The sequence below is a fragment of the Vulpes lagopus genome, chromosome X (assembly GCF_018345385.1).
Source record: "Vulpes lagopus strain Blue_001 chromosome X, ASM1834538v1, whole genome shotgun sequence".
Classification (NCBI taxonomy): domain Eukaryota; kingdom Metazoa; phylum Chordata; class Mammalia; order Carnivora; family Canidae; genus Vulpes; species Vulpes lagopus.
In genome coordinates, this window is record NC_054848.1 from 116,831,186 (window position 1) to 116,850,775 (window position 19,590).

The 19,590-nt window shown below is 43.2% G+C and overlaps 1 protein-coding gene across 5 annotated transcripts in view; it reads left to right on the forward strand.

The window, feature by feature from the left end:
- AFF2 (AF4/FMR2 family member 2) overlaps positions 1-19,590 on the forward strand; it is a 467,806-nt gene that overhangs the window by 140,562 nt on the left and 307,654 nt on the right. For 2 of the 5 annotated variants that reach the window (XM_041740303.1, XM_041740305.1), the window contains exon 2: positions 12,282-12,414. The exons of 1 other annotated variant lie outside the window; for it this stretch is intronic. In XM_041740303.1, coding sequence (XP_041596237.1) covers positions 12,282-12,414 — 133 coding nt within the window. The remainder of the gene's footprint in view (positions 1-12,281; positions 12,415-19,590) is intronic. 2 more of the 5 variants (XM_041740304.1, XM_041740306.1) reach the window with 1 other exon arrangement.

Here is a 19,590-nt window from a genome sequence, read left to right on the forward strand (position 1 = left end):
GAGAGATACAGGAACTGCTGTTTGATCAATGAGAACAAGTTAGTTTTGTTTCAGTGTGAAATATTAAAATATTACATTGCAAGACATTGTCCATTTGTGTTCACTGCTCTTCAGAGAGCAAATGCAATGTGACAGAAGGATTTTAATAACAATAGCAAGCATACCTAGAATAAGCGCTGTTAACTGATGTCATTAACATGTGTCATGTTTTCAAAGATGAACGTGTTGTTTTAATTTGCTTTTTAAACATCCACAACAGGCCCTCTCTAAGCATTTAAATAAAACAGAAATAGTTCATTAGAACAGAAGGAAACTATCTGGATAGATTGGTCACAACTTGCTTGCAAGCATTTCTGACAGCAGCCCTCTGTTGAAGGGAAAATTGCACAAATTGCCAGTTATTATCATTTTTAATAAATAAGCCTTCTATCTTCTCCCTCCCTCCCTTTCTCCCTCCCTCCCTCTGGCTTCTGTGCGATTGTGTTCAACAAGCATATTTTCAGTGGGACCATTTCTATTACAGAGTGATTGAGCTCTGATTTACACATCAATTACCCACCTTCATGGAGATTTTCATGCTCCCCTAGCTGACATCAATGAAGCATAACTGCGTAAACGCTTTATTTCATACCAGTTTTGGATAACTGAGACTGATAACTAATCATATCGAGAGACAATGTGCTATAATACAGGAAACAATAAATGCTTCCCTTTGAAATCTCATCTATTCTTTATGAGCTCACCATTCACATGCTTATCTCAGCCATCCATTTCTTTCTGTATGGTGCTTCCTCTCCGTATCACAAGTGCAATTAGGGTTTTACCCTTGAATATGAGCATCGGCAAAGACCAAACTCTCATTTTCCAGCTTCCCCAAAGAGCAGGAAATCTCACTGTTTTGCTGTCACTGTTGTAGACCAATTTCGCCAGACATGGGCCATCCCAGGGACGGGGCTTGGCTGCATCTTTAATCTTTCGTTCACGTGTCCATGTTTGTCCCATGGGATCATCTTTGGTTAGCATGTACTTGAACTGTCTGGTGTGCAGGATGTGAACCCTTCCATCACTCAAGGCCCAGCCAGAACCCAGCTGCCTAATTTTGCTTCCCACCCCACCCCAACCTGAGAATGTTCCCACAGCGCTTTGCTCCTATAGGCATAGTGTATCTCACCCTGTACCAGGATTATTTTGGAATGGGTTTGCCTTACCCTTCTGGGCTGTGAATTTCTCCAACACTTGCAACATGTCTTTTTTTTTTTCTGAGCACCAAACATGGTGCCCGATGTGACGTAGGCACCCGGTAAATGTTTGTTGATTAAATAGACAAGTTAATTAATATATTAATTAATAGATCTTTGTCAACATTTGTCACTGAACTTGGGCAGAAAAAATATGTTTGCCTGTCATTTGTTCATGCAGTCAGTTAAAAAAAATTTATTGAGAGCTGAACACTGAGCTTGGCACTTTTCCAGATAAATAGGAAGCAAAAATGCGTTAGTTCCTCTCTGGCGACAGTTTCATTGAATAACCACAGTTCTCTCAGAGCAGAAGAGAGGGGAAGAAGGAGAGTTGTGCTGGAGTAGAAGGGAGAGGAATGGGTGACATGTCATTGGGAGTAAAACAGAGAATCCTAAGGTCTGGATCATCTGCACGTGCTCTGATGTGGCCTGACGTTTTGCTTGTGAACTGGCTCAGAGGTGCAGTCTGAAGGCGGGTTAGTTGGCTAGGGCTGCCATATCAAAGTACCACAGACTAGCAGGTGTTAAACAATAGAGATGGATCGTCTGTCTCATGGTCTGGAAGCTAGAAGTCTGAGGTCCAGGTGTGGGCAGGTTGGTTCTTTCTGAGGCTGTGAGGAAAGAGTGTGTTTAGGCCTCTTCCTGGTGAGGGAAGAGCATGTCCCAGGCCTCTTCCCAGGGAGGGAAGAGTGTGATCAGACCTCTTGCCCAGCTTGCCATGACTTGCCAGCCGGCTTAGTGCTCCTTGGCTTGTAGCAGTATCGCCCCCATGTCTGTCTTCATCTTCATGTAGTATTCTCCCCATGTATTTCTGTGTTCCAGTGTCCCTTTCTTACAGTGTCACCGGTCATATTGGATTAGGGGCGACCCTTCTCCGGGACGACCTCCTTTTAACTTACCTAGTTTCATCCACACTGACCCGATTTCCAAGTAAGGTCACATTCTGAGGGATATGAATTTTGAGGTGAACACACTTCAAACAGCACAGGGCGCCTTGTCGGGCACCTCGTTTAGGCAAGAGGCAGAAGTGGGACCCAGGAGAGGACGTTCTCCTGGGCATGCGACCTGTGAGAAAACAAGTGTGGGATCATGACTGTAAGCGGAGGGCCCAACAAGCCTGGCTGCATGCTCAGGCCAGAGCTCCGGGGTGCCTGCCACAGAGGCAAGGTCCAAAGGGTGAGCTTTTAGAGGGTCGATTTTGCCTGGGTAAAAATTAGTGAGTACACGGGGATCAAAGGGTTTGGTGAGACTTGAAAATAGAGTCAGCCTCTAACTGTCATTTATCAACTGCTCGTTAAGGGCATTAATTTCCTTAGTTGGAACGTAATTCAGCCTACGATTTCTGAGAAAATATTGTTTTAAATTAAGTAGTTATTGAAATTGTCTTGCTTATAGCTAACTGAAAATAAAACACCTTTTAAAAAGTGTCATTTACGAGAAGCCAGGATCTATTAAGGCTTTGACTTGGAAAAGAATTCCCAATCTTTAATGGGCATAGGGAGGAAATCCTTCAGGGGGCTTTTTCCTAACTCAAAAGACAGAGTTGTGCAGTGTGGGTTGGCTGCAGAGGCAGCAGGTATGGAGCTGGGGACAAGGCACACGGGACGGTGCCAGGATCCACTGGGGCTCGACAAGTGATCATCAAGAGCAGAGGGTCAAGCCAAGCCCGGGGCCAGCCAAGCATGGTGCACTGCCTGCCACAGGGCACAATTCCAGCCCACGACAAAGACTTCTTGAGCCATCAGGAGCATCCCAAGCGTGGCATCAGTGTCTCACACGTGGATCCATGGACTTGTTTCTATTGACAAAAGCTGCTCAACGTTTCCTGCAAGTAGATCAAGGTTTAGATCGAGAAGCTCTTTAAAACTCAGCATGATTAGCCTCAACTCTGAATAGTTTAAAGAAAACAATGATAAATGAGATCATTTCAAGTGGACATGAAAGAGGGCATGGAGGAACATTGGACGAATAAACAGGAAAATAATGTAACTGGTTACATGTGATTGGCAGGGGCACACAGGGCTGGTGCTGACAAGAGTGGGGATGAGAATGTTCTATGGCATTTTGATTTTTATATAGTTTAGGGTTTTGAACCCATTCAAGAGCCATATAAGGAAATACATTCACTATAGTCACTCTCTCGTTGCGGGTACTCTATTCTTCGAGAAGGTGTTTGGAAGGCTTCTGAATCATGAAGTTGTTTGCAGCTGTCTTGGTTTGGCCACATTGAATGCAAGGTGCTTGTCAGACACTGGTTTGTGTTGACCGGTGGGTCAATGAGCTAGAAGTGATAGCGGCTTGTCATTTTTAATGAATGGATCAGAAGTAGAGTTAGTTTTAAGTGATTTTCAATAAAAATGGAAATCGGACACTTCACCTAAGAAAATGTTACAAAAGCTGAAAAGAAACTCCGGCGTGTTTATATTTGTATTGTGCAATGCTGTCTTCTTGTAGTGGGGTCCCTGAGTGTGGAAGAGGAAGGGGTGCTTGACATGAAGGTGAAGGAGATACAGGAACATGGTTGTCAAGGGATAGCTCACACATTCAGAGCCACCAAGAAGAGGAGCTGAGGAGACGGGGTCCTCTCTCCAGCAGTCACGGATATTGGACTGTGCCTCTTAACCAACGGCTAGAGTGTGTGAGTACAAAAGAATTTAATTTCACTGCAAAGACTGCTTTAAAAAGGCATTGTGACAGGCTTCTAGAAGGTTCTTGAGAAGCTAAGTGCCACTGCAGGCAGATGGGAACCTTTGGGTTGCCAGACTCATGGTCATTCTATATGAAAGTGGCACCTCAAAAAAAAAAAAAGGAATTTTAGTGAGCTCTGAGAATATTAATAATCAATATCCACTTGAGTATCTACCCACGCTTGCTGTTCTGAGAAGCTACAAGAGCACCTCCCAAGCCGAGATATGCTGCAGGGAGTTCAGATTTTAGACATTCCCCCCTGGATCGTTTGTCCCATGCCTATCATGTCAGCAGAGCTTAGATGTGTGCTTGTGCCCCCTCTGTCCACGCCATCTCTTCTTCGTACTGGCATCTTATTTTAGGCAGAGAGGGTGGCTTCGGAATTCTGGCAGCTTCCACGGCCACTCTGCTTGCACTGCATACTAACTGTGTGATGCTTGGCCTGTTAACCTCCCTGTCATTCATGTGACACAGTTTGCTCATCTGCAAAGTGAGGGTGGTAGTACCTCATCAGAGTTTTGGTGAGGATTAAGTGAGATCATACTCATAAAATGCCTAGCTTAGTGCCTAGCATAGAGGAAGGAGTCAACAGAGAGTAGCCATTGGGGTTATTGTTGTTTTTTCTGCCTGACAAGTCTGTTCTTGCAGTAACTGCTTTTCACCTTCAAGGCATTTCTGCCGACATATATTAGCAATGTAGATTTCTGAATAATAGAATACATCTGTTCCCTACAGGGGCCTGGTTCTTGATTTACCTTCATGTTAAGTCCATCAGATTTAAGCATGCCCAAATAGGTGCAATAAAGAAGTTTATATAAGAATGATCCTATCATGAACGAAGACCAGAAGGTGTTTTAGGCCGGATGCCTGAGACCCACTCTGGGACATTCTGATGCGTTTGGTCTCACGTGTGACCCGGGCGTGAGGATTTATACGATCTTCCCTGGGTGATTCCCATGTGCAGCCAGAGTTGAGAACCAGATGATAGAAGATTAATAATGTTTAGGAATATTTTAGATTAAAAAGTTATGACTTTAAACCTCATGTCAGTATTTGTGAATGAAGTCCATGTATTTGGGGCCTCTGTCATGTAGATCCTTTTTGAGTCTATGGAGAAAACTTCTCAGCGGGAATCTGATGGAACATACACTTTGCCCTCATCTGTTACTAGAAAGACTTTAGACCTCAGCAGTAATGAAAATTTGCTATAATTTTTGTGGAGTAAAGGGAACTTCTGCAAGCTACATGTGAATATATTTGGCATACACAGGCCTTGTAACAGTGTTTCAGACTTTGCAAGAGCGCTGAACTAGGAATCAGGCGAGTGGTGTCCTGGATATAGCTGTCATAGTCTGGAACAATTTTCTGAACCTCCATTTCCCATCCTTACATGGAAATCATATTCCCGGCCCTGTTAATTTGCCAGGTGTTGTTGAGGCGCACATGAATTAACATGCAGTGAAGTTCGCTGTGATGAAGGTCAAGTCCAGTCAGGGTGCCAGTCATCCCAGCCATTAGTAGTTTCCAAGAGCTCTTCTCATCCCCCATCATATTTAACCTTGATACCAGCTGCAGGAAGAGGGAAGAGGAAGATTATTCCCATTTTACAAATAATGAAACTGAGGCTTAGAAATAGCGCTCTATAAATGATCAAGTGATTTTGAAGTGAAAGAGGTAGAGCCCCAGCTCAGCTCTCCTGAAAATAGATAACATCATTTCTGGACACACTGCAGAATTCTTCAGAACGCAGAACCTGTTTTATTGGTTGATGTTGTTTTTTTTTTTTTTTTTTTTTTACCAAGTTTTTTGCCATTTCTAGATGTAATAAATTGCCTTTGCTGCTTGAGTATTGCGTATTTCTTAGAAGTATTACCACATTTGGGGAGTTTGGTAGGCTAGTCAAAATACTTTTGTCCTAAGCCTAAGGCAAATAGTTTTTAAATTTATTTTCCGCACAATGTCTGTATTTGACATGATTTATTTATGTACAGGAAACCTGTCGCATGACATAGAAGGGACTTAGAAGCCAAAGACCTTTTCTTTAAAGAGTAAAGTCTGTTGGGAGACAGAGAGGACCCCAGTGAAATCATTATAAGCTCACAACAGTGAATCCCCTTAATAAGCATGGTGTAATATAGGACCAGGAAAATACAGTGGAATATTATTCAGGTGGACAAGGGGTGAAGTACTGATCTGTGCTACACTATGGATGGGCCTTGAAAATACTATGCTATGTGAAAGAAGTCAGGAACAAAAGACCATATATTGTATAATTCCATGTATATGAAATGTCCAGAATAACCAAATTCATTCAGAGAGAGAAAGTAGATTAGTGGTTGCTTAGGGCTAGGCTGGATGGGAAGATGGGGGTGGTGGTGACCAGTAATCAAAGGATATAGGGCTCCTTTTGGGGTGATGAGAATATTCTAAAATGATCTCACAGTAATAGTTGCAGAACTCTGGAATATACTGAATACCTCTGGATTGCACACTTGTTTTAGGTGAATTGAATAATATGTGATTTATATCTCAATTAAGACTGTTACATTTCTTTTAAAAGAAGAGAGTGGGGACCATGAATTAAGGGGAGCTAAGGAACACAGACTCAAGATGAGGAGAGCGGTTCTTGGAATGACTGCCTGACCCCACTGCAGGATGACTTGACAATTTTTGCCTTTGTTTTCAGAAGTGGACGGAAGGGGGGTTCTCCCCAAGGTGCCCCTACAAGGATATATCAAGCCAGGTTCCTGCCAGGACTCCTGGGAGTATTGGTGTATGCTTCATTTTTAAAAGCACAGATTTAAGGGAACTCTCAGAATAAGCATTCACCCATTTCCCTAAGACCTACAGAAATTGGCATGACCGAATGGGCAACTGACAGATGTGTAAATGTCTTATATATTTTCTCTCCTTTTTTTCCTATCTTTTTTTTTTTTTTTAATGAGAGCCAGTGTGAGTGGGGAGAGAGTCCATACGGTAAAGAGAGTGGTTGTATACAGAGGTCTCAGTGAGTCCTGCTGTCTAAACATGAGTTAGAAGTTCCACTGATTTAAGATTTCATTTATTTATTTGAGAGAGTGAGAGTGCATGAGCTAGGGGGAGGGGCAGAGGGAGAGAAAGAAGCAGACTCCCCTCTGAGCAGGGACCCCCACATGTGAGGCTTGATCCCAGGACCTTGGTATCATGACCTGAACGGAAGGCAGATGCTCAACCACTGAGCCACCAAGGCACCCCTAGAAGTTTGCATTTAAGTGCTTGTGGATATTAACAGATAAAATAAGTACATAGCTAGGGGGTGGTGATTTTGAGGGTGTTTAATAGCAGAGATTTTCTTTTTTTTTTTAAGTAATAGGAGCTATGTCAAGATTAGGTCAATGTCAAATTCAAAATAGGGCTGGCTGTTGGGGAAAAAAAGTACCACTTGGAACTCTGGAACATGTAGTAAGTATAAATACAAATTTTATAGAAGGCAGAAATTCATTCAGGAGAGCCATAAGGGGTGAGTTATGGCTTATGTTTGTCCCTTGGGTGAATTAAATATGTATTTTTTATGCTTTTACAAAGATATTAGCCAAAATAAAGGTATTTTAGTGCCAGTTGGATTAGAAAATGAGATTGAATTATTTACCTTCATGTATGTCATTACTACAGTAAATCCTGTATGAGTTAGTGGTATTTTTAAACAAACTTGTCATTTTAAGATATCAGTTCTTTTTTTTTTTTAACGTTTCCCCAACTCTCTTTGTAAAATCACCAAATTAGGTAAACGATGATTATTATACTTCATGAAATACACAGAGCAAATGGACTTCAACTGGTTTTACTCTCTCCCGCTCGGCTTCTCCCCGCAGATGTAGTTAATTTTTACGATCCCTTTAGGGTCTGTGCATTTGGTATAAGGAAACTAATGCTCTTTCTATACTTGAATCCAAATTAAATTCCTAAAGTTTTTTTTTTCTTCCTACTGGCAATCTCTAATCAAACACAATCCTAAGGAAAGTTGACCAACAGCGTGCAAATAGGACTGGTATTTATTCTTGAGTGCGAGAGAAGTGTTCGGCTGCAGAAGGCGCAGACCATGGGGTGTTCGGAGGAGACAAGTCTGGGCACTGGAAAACCTGCTGCGGGTCCCATCACCTTTCCGAGCTCAATTTCCTCACCTGGAAAATGAAGAGAGCAGAACTGCCTGACTGCTAATGTCTCCTCCTGCTGACAGTCTTTGTTCTAAAAGATGAGCCTGCGTCGTCCTCAGCTGGAGTGCGCTGCCACCAGGAGCTAATGAAGATGGCATGATTGAACTTTCTGCATCTCCGTGAATCTACAGGTGCCCTGGGTCTTACATCCTAGCAATGCACCTGTGGCTTCTAGTGATGAGAACGGGGGTTACTGGTGCACATGACCCAGTTTAAGTTCCGGGAGCGGAGCCTACCTGAGAGGAGGAGAAGATGAGGAGAAGTCGCTTGACCTTGGAGGTGCTAGAGGTGCAAGTTCACATCTTCCTTTGCCTTTACCCTGATGAGGGCTCGGCTCCACTCTCTGTTTTTCGGGAGGACCTTGATTTCCTCCTGTGTTAATCAGGGCAACTTCTTGGAGACTGAGGCCGGAGGGGCAGACTGGTGTGCGAAGTCAGAGCTGACAGAAGAGCCCCCTTCTAGAGAGAAGCTTCTCACCATTCCACCTTGCGCTGGAGTGAGTCACAGAGTAGTTACATGCCTCTTGTTCTTTCTGTAGCTAGTGCAGGGCTCATTGAAATGGGCATTCCAAGACCTAGGCTGGGGAGAGGGAGAAGGAGAGAGGGAGAAATCAGAGAGGCCTTTGGTTAATTCAGAGTAAAGTGAATTGGGCACCTGGGTGGTTCAGCGGTTGAGCATCTGCCTTCGGCCCAGGGCGTGATCCCGGGGTCCTGGGATCGAGTCCCGCAGAGGGCTTCTTGCAGGGAGCCTGCTTCTCCCCTGTTTCTCTGCCTCACTCTCTGTGTTTCTCATGAATAAATAAATAAAATATTTTAAAAAAGAGTAGAGTGAGCTGTGAGTGGCCGTTGGTTCTGATGGCACCCTAATGTGTGACACACTGTATTCTGTCTGGGAGACAACCAGCTGGGAGGACATCCTAACTCAAGCTGAGCTTTTGGGCTCAACCTTCCAATAGGGAAGTGGGTTTTCACACTGATAGGACCCATGTCCTCCAGTCCTCATCAGAGTGAATAGGGTTGAATGGTTCAGATTACTGAACTAATTCAGATTCCTGGCTGGAGCATTTCTTCATGGGCTGTAGAACCCTTCCATTCTTTGGAGAACAAGCCCAGGGGCGTCAGGATAACTCACATCGTGGCGGGGTTGGGGGAGACATATGCTTTTCCGTGGCCCCCGCAGGGCTCACCAGTTCAAACGTAACCTGCCTGCATCCTAAGTAAGAACTTTAATTGAGTAGATAAAGAGGTCCTCATAATTATAAACTGCAGTAGGTATAACAAGAGGCTAAATACATAGCTGTGGTTTTAATTAGCTGGTGCTTCAAATTAGTCCTTTTGGTTTCAGTCAGAAATCGGTGACGTTCTGCACTGTGAAAGCCTCACCACCATGTAGCCCCTTCTCCATTATACCTCGCCCTGGGAAGCTTTCACTACAACGCCCTGCTGAGCGAAAGAGGAAAAAGTTGGAGAGATTTGGTTGCCTTCCAAGCGTGGTGGTGCTCTGTGGAGATTAAATCCATTCTTGCCAGAGATATGAGAATTAACTGTTCTTTGTTATATGTGTTAAAAAATGCAGCAGGCAGTTTGCTTGCAACAGATAACACCCATGTGCACACTCAATCTGCTATTCACATTTTCGTCTGGAATTTGGTAGCTAATGAACTGAGGCAAAATGGAGCCAAGAGCCTCCTCGCAAATCAAATCCAGGTCGAAAGCGCCCAAAGTGCCCTGACTGCTGGCCGCTTGAAGGGTTGTCATGCGAGTTGATGCACGTTTCCTTTTCTTCTTCTTCTTCTTCTTCTTCTTCTTCTTCTTCTTCTTCTTCTTCTTCTTCTTCTTCTTCTTCTTCTCCTCCTCCTCCTCCTCCTCCTCCTCCTCCTCCTCCTCCTCCTCCTCCTCCTTTTGCCTTCCAGGTTTTAATTATATCTTTCCCTTGGAGGAGAAGAAAGGTAGTTTGCAAAGCCAAGAGACCCGAGTACTTCAGTTCTCTTCATGGGAGGATTAAATGTGATCTATGGGCCTGTCATTCTGGGCTGTCAGGTGCACCGAGGGAACAGATCGCTAGCAAACTGACATCCTGCTTGCGTTGCTCAGAAGCGTGAGGTTTGGGCTCTGGTATTGGGGTGGAGCAGAGTCATCTGCTGTGGCAGGAGAAGAAATTAGTGTCTTCTTTTGCAACCAACCTTCTTGGTGCCCGCACTGACTGCTTTGCCTGCCTCCACCCCAGGACACCTTCTCCCTCTTACGTTGTGACACAGAAGTGATGGGCTTGGGTTGTGCACCGCCAGTGTATGGTGTTGGAGTCTGATCCCATGCCCCGTGTGCAAGATCTGAAGACGGGACCGTGTCTGGCTGGTCACACTTCAGCCTCCAACACAAAGATGTGGGGACCCACAGCAGCCGTTTGCAGCTCTGATCTCACCCTGTGCCCGGAGAGGAAAGAGGATGCCAGCAAGTGTTATACCTGTGGGTGGTGTCTGAGACTCCAAAGGACAGTCTGCCTTCTAGGATCTGGACTTGGCATCTTCCTTGACCAGATGGGGTCCAGATGTGGGGCCTGGGCTTCGTGTGTCTTCCCCAGATGGTGATAACACCTGCTGAGTACTCTCATGACTGGTCCAGCGAGCTCCTCTGTGCCTAGCATTGTTCGTACAGGGAAAGCATAATGTATGTTTGGACAGCCTTTCGATGTTGCCACTTTTTTTTTTTTTTTTAAATTGGAGAAATGAAGTGTTGTTGATTCTGGAGACAAGACTATCAAAGTCACTTTGAATTTGTCAGTTCAAGGATTCCTGTGGAGAAAGAGGGATGATGAAGTGTAGTGGCATCTTGCACTCCGTGTATATCAATATCTAGTTAAGCTGCCATGGATATTTCATGCTCTGGACTCTTATTTTGTAAATTAAAAGTTACGATCCTCAGGAGCAAACTAGGCTACCAAGGATAGGCATTAAGGTCTGGGATGTATTCAAAACCTGTCGACTATACTCTTCTATCAGTGTATCTCTTGTAATTCCTTTAGCTATTATGTTCATTTGCATACCAATTATCTAATTAAGTCTTAACATGGCAGTATTAACATGGGGAAGGAAAGCAACATTTGTATAGCACCTGCTAGGCATTTTACATACGTTTATACAATTTACACTTGCCCCCGTATATTTGCTCACTTTGGGTAAGATTTCAAAGCAGAGGGGAAAGAAGACCCAATGGACAAAATAAAATCAACCACTTTTGAGATGTACAGATTTAGTGTGATATGCACATCCTTGCATTCCCAATGAAGAAAACCATTGCTTCATCAGGAAGCATTTCATTGTATAAAATCCCAGGGCCTGGAGTAGATCTTCAGTATTGTCTGGAAGCTTCTGTACTGATCCTCCAATGGGAAAGCCTGAAATGCCACGAGTCACAGAGCTACGCAGCGCTTATAAAACACATGTGCCTTGAGGTCATTCAAGGCTTTTGACATCTTTCATTGTTAGTAGTTTGTCATTCAAGCCAGACACCTTTCTTTGTGAAGAGCTTCCTCAAAAGGCTGTCAGTTGCCTATGACTCAAGCTATGGGCAGAGCAAATCGACAGCACCACAACAGAAGAGGAAGCGTGAGCGAATGAGTGATTCAGGGTTTTGTCGACTTCCAAAAACATCCTTCAACTCTCCTGTGATTTTGTTACAACAGGCGAACTCTGGCTATGGGCTCAGGACAGAATTACAATTGGTCTGTGACATCTCAGTTAATTCCTTTCCCTTGGGACTTTGTAACATCTATGAATTCTGAGCCCTAAGTGGTTGGCAACACAGAGCAACTTGAGTTCAGTACCATTCTGCACAGTGGACTGACTTTGGGTGTGGGGGTGGGGAGCCTGCAATTGCCGGGAGTATTCAAGCAAGGGCAAGAGGAGAGGATTCTGGAAGACTAGCAGGCATGAGTATGGTCTCTAATAAGCCATTTTCTATGTTCTTCCGTATTGCAAAGAGTTGGTCAAAATCTTAAAATCATTTGGGAGTCAAGAAAAGGTTTCTCTGCTCTCTGTGTGACGTATCCGTTCGGGTAGCCTTGGCTTGTATTGTTTATCTTCTTTTTGATAACAAGGGAGATCTGAATGACCTACATGACTAATTAATCTTTTTCTCCTTTTGTCTTTCTCTTTTCCTCTCAGCCACTATGAACAAGACCGTAGTGCACTTAAGAAAAGGGAATGGGAGCGGAGGAATCAGGAAGTCCAGCAAGAAGACGATCTCTTTTCTTCAGGCTTTGATCTTTTTGGGGAGCCCTACAAGGTAGCTGAATATGTATGTAATTTCTCTTTCTGGAACATGGTTGCTTGTTACGTTTTTGAACACGCTAATCAACATTTAATCTATTTTTAAAGCTCCCAGATAATTTCCAGGAGAATATATTTGACAAATGAAATCTTTGCATACCCTGTACTGGGGGCAATTGCAGCTTTCTGAAGAAGTCTTCAGAGACCAATTCTGTCTTCTTGGGGGAGTACCGTCAAATGTGGACGGGACTAGCGAGACTCCCCATCTCAAAGGAACCCTCTCCCTCCCAGCACTTCCTAGAGTGGACAATGCCTTCTTGGCGCTTGTCCCCACTTTGACTATCAGCAAGGCAGCCCCTGAAGGCTTCATCAGAAGGTCAATGGCTCTGTGTCTTTTCTCCTCCCAATCAGCGCCATCCACTGCTGGCAAGGCCACTGCTTTCCTTTCCCATGTTAGGTTGTTAACAGCTGTGGAGTGGTTTGAGTGCTCTTTGAAAATCATTGTTCTAGGACAAGGGGAAAAGCCAATCATTTTTTTCCTGGTGGTTAATCATCCTGCATGGGGAGATTGCCTCAGCCAGGGAGGGGGGTGAGTATGCCAGGTTGATTGCCTAGTGCTATCCTAGCTGGTTTGTAGCTCCAGTAACACTCATGCCACTATGTCTGCAAGTACTGATTTCACAATGACTGCCTCTGAACTTTCTATTTGGGGTGGGGCTTGGGGGAAGGATCTTATGGAATTGCTGGCGGCTGGTGAGAGTTTATTGAAATTTAGTAGCAGTGTCATTTTTGTAATGAAACAAAATGATATAAGAGTGAAGACAACAATCCAGGGCAGTTTTTGAGAACCATGCTTTTACAAGGACACCAATTAGGGGACAGTGACTTTTGGAAAAGGAAATGACAGCATGGGCACAAATAACACTTTTTGGGTGGAGAGTAAGCTGTTTGGATCGGTGACCAGTGAGACCAGAGTCTTGCTATCTTGTTCACCATAAGTAAGCAGCTCTTGACTGAGACTCAGGTGCCTTCCAAGTTCAAGAAGTCTGACCAAGAAAGAGAGTTAGTTTACCTAAACTACTCTTCTCCAATCTGTCAATAGTAGTATGATCCTTAAAACAGCACTTTCCCTAGCTCAATTGATTAAATTTACATACTACCTTTGAATCCAAGTATTTAGTGATATGATGAGTTTAGCAGACATTTGTTGAAGGCCCTCTATGTACTAGTCATGTCTTAGACCAATGTAGAAAGAGGAATAATGACTTTCTGCCCAGTGGCAGACCTCCTCACGAGCGAGGGAAGGCACGAGTGCATGGTAGCTGCTACAGAGATAGGTGGGGGACAGGTTAGCGGAGACTTGGCACCTTCTGCCGAGGAGTTTGGACACAATTCTGTACCTGAAGAGAAGTCACTATAAGCTTTCAAGTAAGGGAATGGCCAGAGCAGACAGAGAATTTTCAAGACGATGTTGAAAATGTGTTGAGTTGGTTGGAGGTGAGGCAAACGAAAAGGCAGATAGAGAAGATTTGTAGTTAGCTAAAGGGCGTTCATGGCAGGGAGGATTTCAGGCAGAGCAAGGAAGTTGACATGACAAGACTGGGGATCTGACCGGATGCAGAGAAGGCAGGACAAGAGTGAAAGATTCACATATTTTTGACTTGAGTAGATGGCAGTCTCATCAACAGGTTGTTCAGGAGGAAACAGGGTTAGTGCTTGCAGAGAAAAAAAAAGAATTCTGTTTTGAGCATGCTTGGTTTGAGATACCAGTGGGACTGAAGGCAGATATGGATGTAGGGATCTAAAGCTAATGAGAGTGCTCAAGAGAGCGAGTTAGGTGTTAGCAGGTAGGTGGCAGTGGAAGCTGTCAGATTATTGAGCAAGAAGGACAAAGATTATCTTGGGGAGCAGCAACGTTTAAGCAGTGAAAGAGATGGCAAAGTAAAGTCCGGGAACCTAAAAAGGAGTGAATGATCACAGAGGTAGGAAGAGAACTAGGAGAGAATCCTTTAATAGAAATCAAGGGGATACAGAGTTGTCTGGAGGAGTGATTTGTTATTTGTGTCCCAGAGGTAAGGAAAGGTCAGGACTACAAAGTACCTGTTGGATTTGGTAGTTAAGGGAGGTGGATCAGTGACATTAGGGAGAGTTGTTTTATTTGTTGATGGTGGCACTCATTGTGGGGAGCCAAACTGCCTGGGGTCTGGAAGTAGAAGAAATGTGAACACGTTTAGAGATTGATGGGAAGGCCCCAATGTCAGTCAAGAGGGAGAGGGTGAAGGGACAGGAGGAAGAGGTGATGATGAATGAGGTAAGGCTTCCAGAGCAAGCACAAAATCAAGAACATGTGAAGAGTGATCAGCCATAGGAAGATGTTGTGGCCTCCATTTTTTCCAGAAAATGGAAGAGAGGCTAAAAGATGGTAGATGCCTTCTCCCTTCTTGAGGAAGAGGAATAACCAGATGAGTTTTACACCTCATCTTTGGATAAGTTAGAAAAATGAGCTTTACTCAAAGAGTCATTCTTAAAGTTCAAAACCTACTCCATTCCCAATGCTATTTCCATTATGAGGTGTAGAACCCTTGGTTTATCCCCCTTCATAACTTTAAGTCATGTTGAATTAATGGCCTTGTACCTCTAAGGTAAGGGCCATCTCTTGTTAACAAGCCTGTAATATAGACACGTATTTATTTTTAGATGTAAGCAGTGTATTTCTGAGTAAGCAGTTAAAAAACCTGCTATCACCATTTCCAGAAGTTTTCAAAAGTCATCTGTCTCACTATGACAAGGGTATATCAGGGAGAGGCGCTAGGTGAGAACATTTGTCTAGCTCAGGGCCAGGCCTATTGTGTGATTAGTAGCCTGTCACCATTATGTTTCCTGATGGGGAAGAGCTGTTATTCTTTAGTCAAGACTGTATAGGAGAGAAATTAAGCTAACAGTTGATGACCTAGTGATTCTCTTTCTTTCACCATTGCTTTGATGACCAGCTGCCATCTTTGCTGTGTCTGTGTTCAGGATTCTCTGAGAGATCACTGGAGAGTATGCTTTTCCTACCCCCTTCCCATATTATGATACTAGAACTGCTGTGCACCTCTATCAGCTCCCTAGACCTGGACTGATGTGGACACCCTTGGAGTATCTGGACATGCCAGTGGCAGGGAGAGTTTTAGAGCTGGCCCATGGTCTGTTGGTAGAGACAAAGACATATCCCAACCCTTCCTTAGGGTTGTGGTGGGAATGCTTATCAAATTAAAAATCACAACTTCTGGTGGTGGATCAGGACTTTCAGGAAACTTCTTGCCACCCTAAAGCCTAAAATGTGGTCTGATCAGTTGTCCAGTAGTGTTGGTAGTTCATGAAGTAACCAATGAGCATTGGTCCCTAAAACCCACTGCCCTTTCTCAGCAATTAGAAGAAACTGTGATCTCTCATCATCCTGGCTGATTTCTTTCCTTTCATTGCTTCACCCCTACCATTCACAGAATGGAAAGAATGTTGACCACCCTTATATTTGGTTGGTGATGGGTAACTTCTCTGGGCAGCTGCTTCTGTCACTTATAACTCCAATCCGACTTTGTGCTATGGTGTTGAGAAGGATGTCTTCAAAAGCACTTGGAAAACATGAAGCTATATGACGTGTGTAGGCTAGTGTGGGAAGACTGGGCGAGATGAGGATGAGGAACTGGCATGTATCCAGTGCCTGCTGTACACCAGCCACGTGCTAGGGCTTTATATGTGCTTGGTTAGTCCTTATGACACCTGGAGTACTCGTTTTCCTCCTGTTGCCCACGAGGAATTTGAGGCTCAGAGAGGTGAGGTAGCTTCTCTACAGCTTCATATCCATGCCAGTGGTGAATCTAGACCAAGTTCTGTGTGGTTCAGTACCTGTCACAGGAAGCTGTTTATCCTCCCACTGGAGGTCAGAAGACCTGATAAGCTTATTACCTACCTCCTGTGGGACTTTGATGAAGAAACTTCATTCCTCTGACCTATAGTTTCCTCCTCTGTGAATTGAATAATAATACCTGATATGAAATAATCCCTGATAATAGTAATAATAAAGCAACATCAGCAACTAACATTTTATAACTCTTTGCACTCTACGAGAATGAGGAAAGTGAGGCACATAGAGATTAAGTGGCTTACCCAAGGTCATTGGGGTTGGGAAGGTAGAAGCCAGAATGAGATCAGAGCTGCTCTGCTGACTCACATGATGGTTGTAAGGATCAAATCAAACGAGTTGGGAGACCTTGCTTTGAAATCTGGAAAGTGCTGTACAAGTTTGAGATATTATCGTTATTATAATTAAAGAAATAGCAACTTACAGCTTAACAGATTAACTGAAAAAATATTACAATTAGAAAAAAAAGGAATGACTAAATCACATACATTAGCCACAATGAAATAAAGGGAAAAAATGAGCCTCAAAACTTAAATTATTTTGCTTCTTTTTATCAAAAAGAAATATGATGGTACAGTCGCCTCCTAGCGCATTAGTCTTGCAAATGAACTTCTACTACTGATTTGTAGATAGCATTAAAAGCAAACTGAGGCAACTTTGTGTTTCTTGGAGTAGCGAGAGGAAAAAAGCTTAAATGAAGGAGTGCTGTTAGTCATTAGCCACAAACCAGACATGTAATTTATGCCTGAAAATACTTGGAAAATGCATTTCCTTGATGATGGAGTAATTGTGATTACTTAGAAAATAAGAGCTGCTGAGGTTACCTTTGAGAATCAACCAATTATCTAGAATGGGAAGTAAAGAATTGGCCAATTGAAAGAAGCCTGTAATTGATCGAAATGGCTAAATTTCATTTTTGCCATGTTTATAATGTCTGATCAAGACTGCCAAGAATACCTTGCTCCTTAATAGGATCACTGAGACTCTGGAGGGTGAAAAAGAACATTCAGTGTAAATCAGAAGTTGCTGTTGTGTATAATGAGAGTCCATTGTGCAGGTTTTCTATCCGGTGGCTCTTATGTGTACATCTTGAGAAATTTAAAAACTGCTTGACAGTTACCCAGCTCCAGTGGTGGAAAGACAGGGAGGTGACCTAGGCGACCTGGACTGTACTGTTAATTATTTGGAGATTGTTAAATGGTGGACTTTTTGAGGCTATCTGTCTGTGTGTTCTCCGTGCCTTACCCTGCCTCATGATTGTTTGACTTTACCAGTATGTGTCTTAAGCATGACTATGGTAATTTCTACTTGTAGCCACGGCACGTCTATTATGCAAAGCATATGGATCTTCCTTCAATCAGCAACTGAAAGTGTCACCAATGAACTCAACCTTGAACTGCCTGCCATGCAGTTCCGCTCACAAGTCCCTCTGAGGCCATTGCTCTGTGAGGAAGCTAGTATAAGGGAGTTGACATCCCTTCATTCCTCCAGGTTCTCCCAATTCGGCCCCTGTGTCATTTGTGCACAGGAAAACCCCACACCTGGAGCTATTAGCCTAGCCCCTAACTCCACATGTAGATGTGCCTTCACTGAATTAGACGTGAATGCAATGCTCTTCCTTTAATCATCATAAGAAAAAGCCACATGAAGAACATCATTGCATCTTCTGTAGAATTGGTGCTGAAAAAAATGTTTTATTGTTAAGTTTCTTTTTAAAAAAGATTTATTTATTAGAGAGCGCACACGTGTGTGTGCGTGTGCAGGGGAAGAGTAAAGGGAGAAGGAGTGGGAGATGATCTCAGTCAGACTCCATGCTGAGCTCAGAGCCCAACATAGGGCTCCAGCTCACAATCCAGGAGATCATGACCTGAGCCAAAACCAAGAGTCAGACGCCTAACCGGCGGAGCCACTCAGGTGCCCCATGTTCAAAGGTTCTTGTAACTGAACCAATAAGAATTTCTTTTTACATTTTAGTATCTGGAAATCATTTGTCTTATTTAATAAATTAAACTATGCTTCCTTCCATCAGACAAAGAGAATTCTGTAAGCTCTGAGCTTTTCCTTTTTGTCTTCGCTACCAGGGAGCTCAAAGTGCAATTTGATGTTTAGTCACGGTAATGGAATCAGACTGACTTTTGCTTTTCTATTTACGTACCTTTTACTCCAAGCTGTTTCAAAGCCTTTATTTTTATATAGGTAGGGTATGAATTATAATTTGATTTTGTTCGTGTTAGTAACAGTTTTTTTGAGTGCTTGATATACACCAGACATGGTGCTAATAAGTCTTGAGGATATAAAGGTGAACGAAGGGTGGTCTCTGACCTTTAAGAGCTCATACTTATATGCAGGAAAATAAATCATTACTGTAGTATACCTTCAATGGTGGGAGGTTGATTTTCTAGACCTAGTCAGAGAACTTTTAATTTTCCTCTGATTTTATTTATGTAGCTATAGTTTTAGACATTGGCCAGTTCTCCTAATTTCAAGCATATTTTAAAACCTGAGATGGGAAAAAGAATCTTTGCATGCATTGGAAACCCAGAGCATTATAACAGTAGAGGTAAATTAAGAGACATTAAAACCTAATCAAGGTTCTCTCCATTGAAGAAAAGATGAACATGTCCCTTTTATTTACTACTAAACAGGAACAGAAATGTGACTAGCTTGCTTGCAAGCAAATGAGTCTTAAGGTTCTTGAGTCTTGACCACGTTGGCCTGGAGAGAGTGAGTTACTTTGTGCTGGTCTCTTTGACATCTCGAGGCACAGTTCTGATTCTGTAGAACTCAGTTTCTTTTTGTTTTTCTCCCCCCCCTTCCCCCCCCCTTTTTTAAACTCCGTTTCAATGGAAGTTCAGGCAACTTTTAATGAATGTCCAAGAAACTTCCAATGAAGGTTCAGCCAGTTGAACTTTGAGCTTCCTGGTAGCTAAGGCAAAAATGGAAAAGTGCTTATCTTACAGAATAATCTTTGAGGGAATCTTTGAGTTAGGGGCTAGGCTAATAGCTCCAGGTGTGGGGTTTTCCTGTGCACAAATTCATGAAATGAAGCAGTGTAAAAACAAAGACATTTAACATGGAAAATGAAATGGTGTTGTCTCCCCCACCTTGCTGGGTCAGATCCTTGAAAATAGTCAAGTACTAGTGTTCATTAGGCCATCATCTGACCTAAGAGGTTAACTATTTGAGGGGCCAGAACAAGTTTGCAAGTATCTAAAGCTTGCATCAAATTCTTACTGGGCGCTCAGCATGATGAAATCTCTTCATTTTGAATGAAGGGACTGAATGGGGGGAGACTGGGTT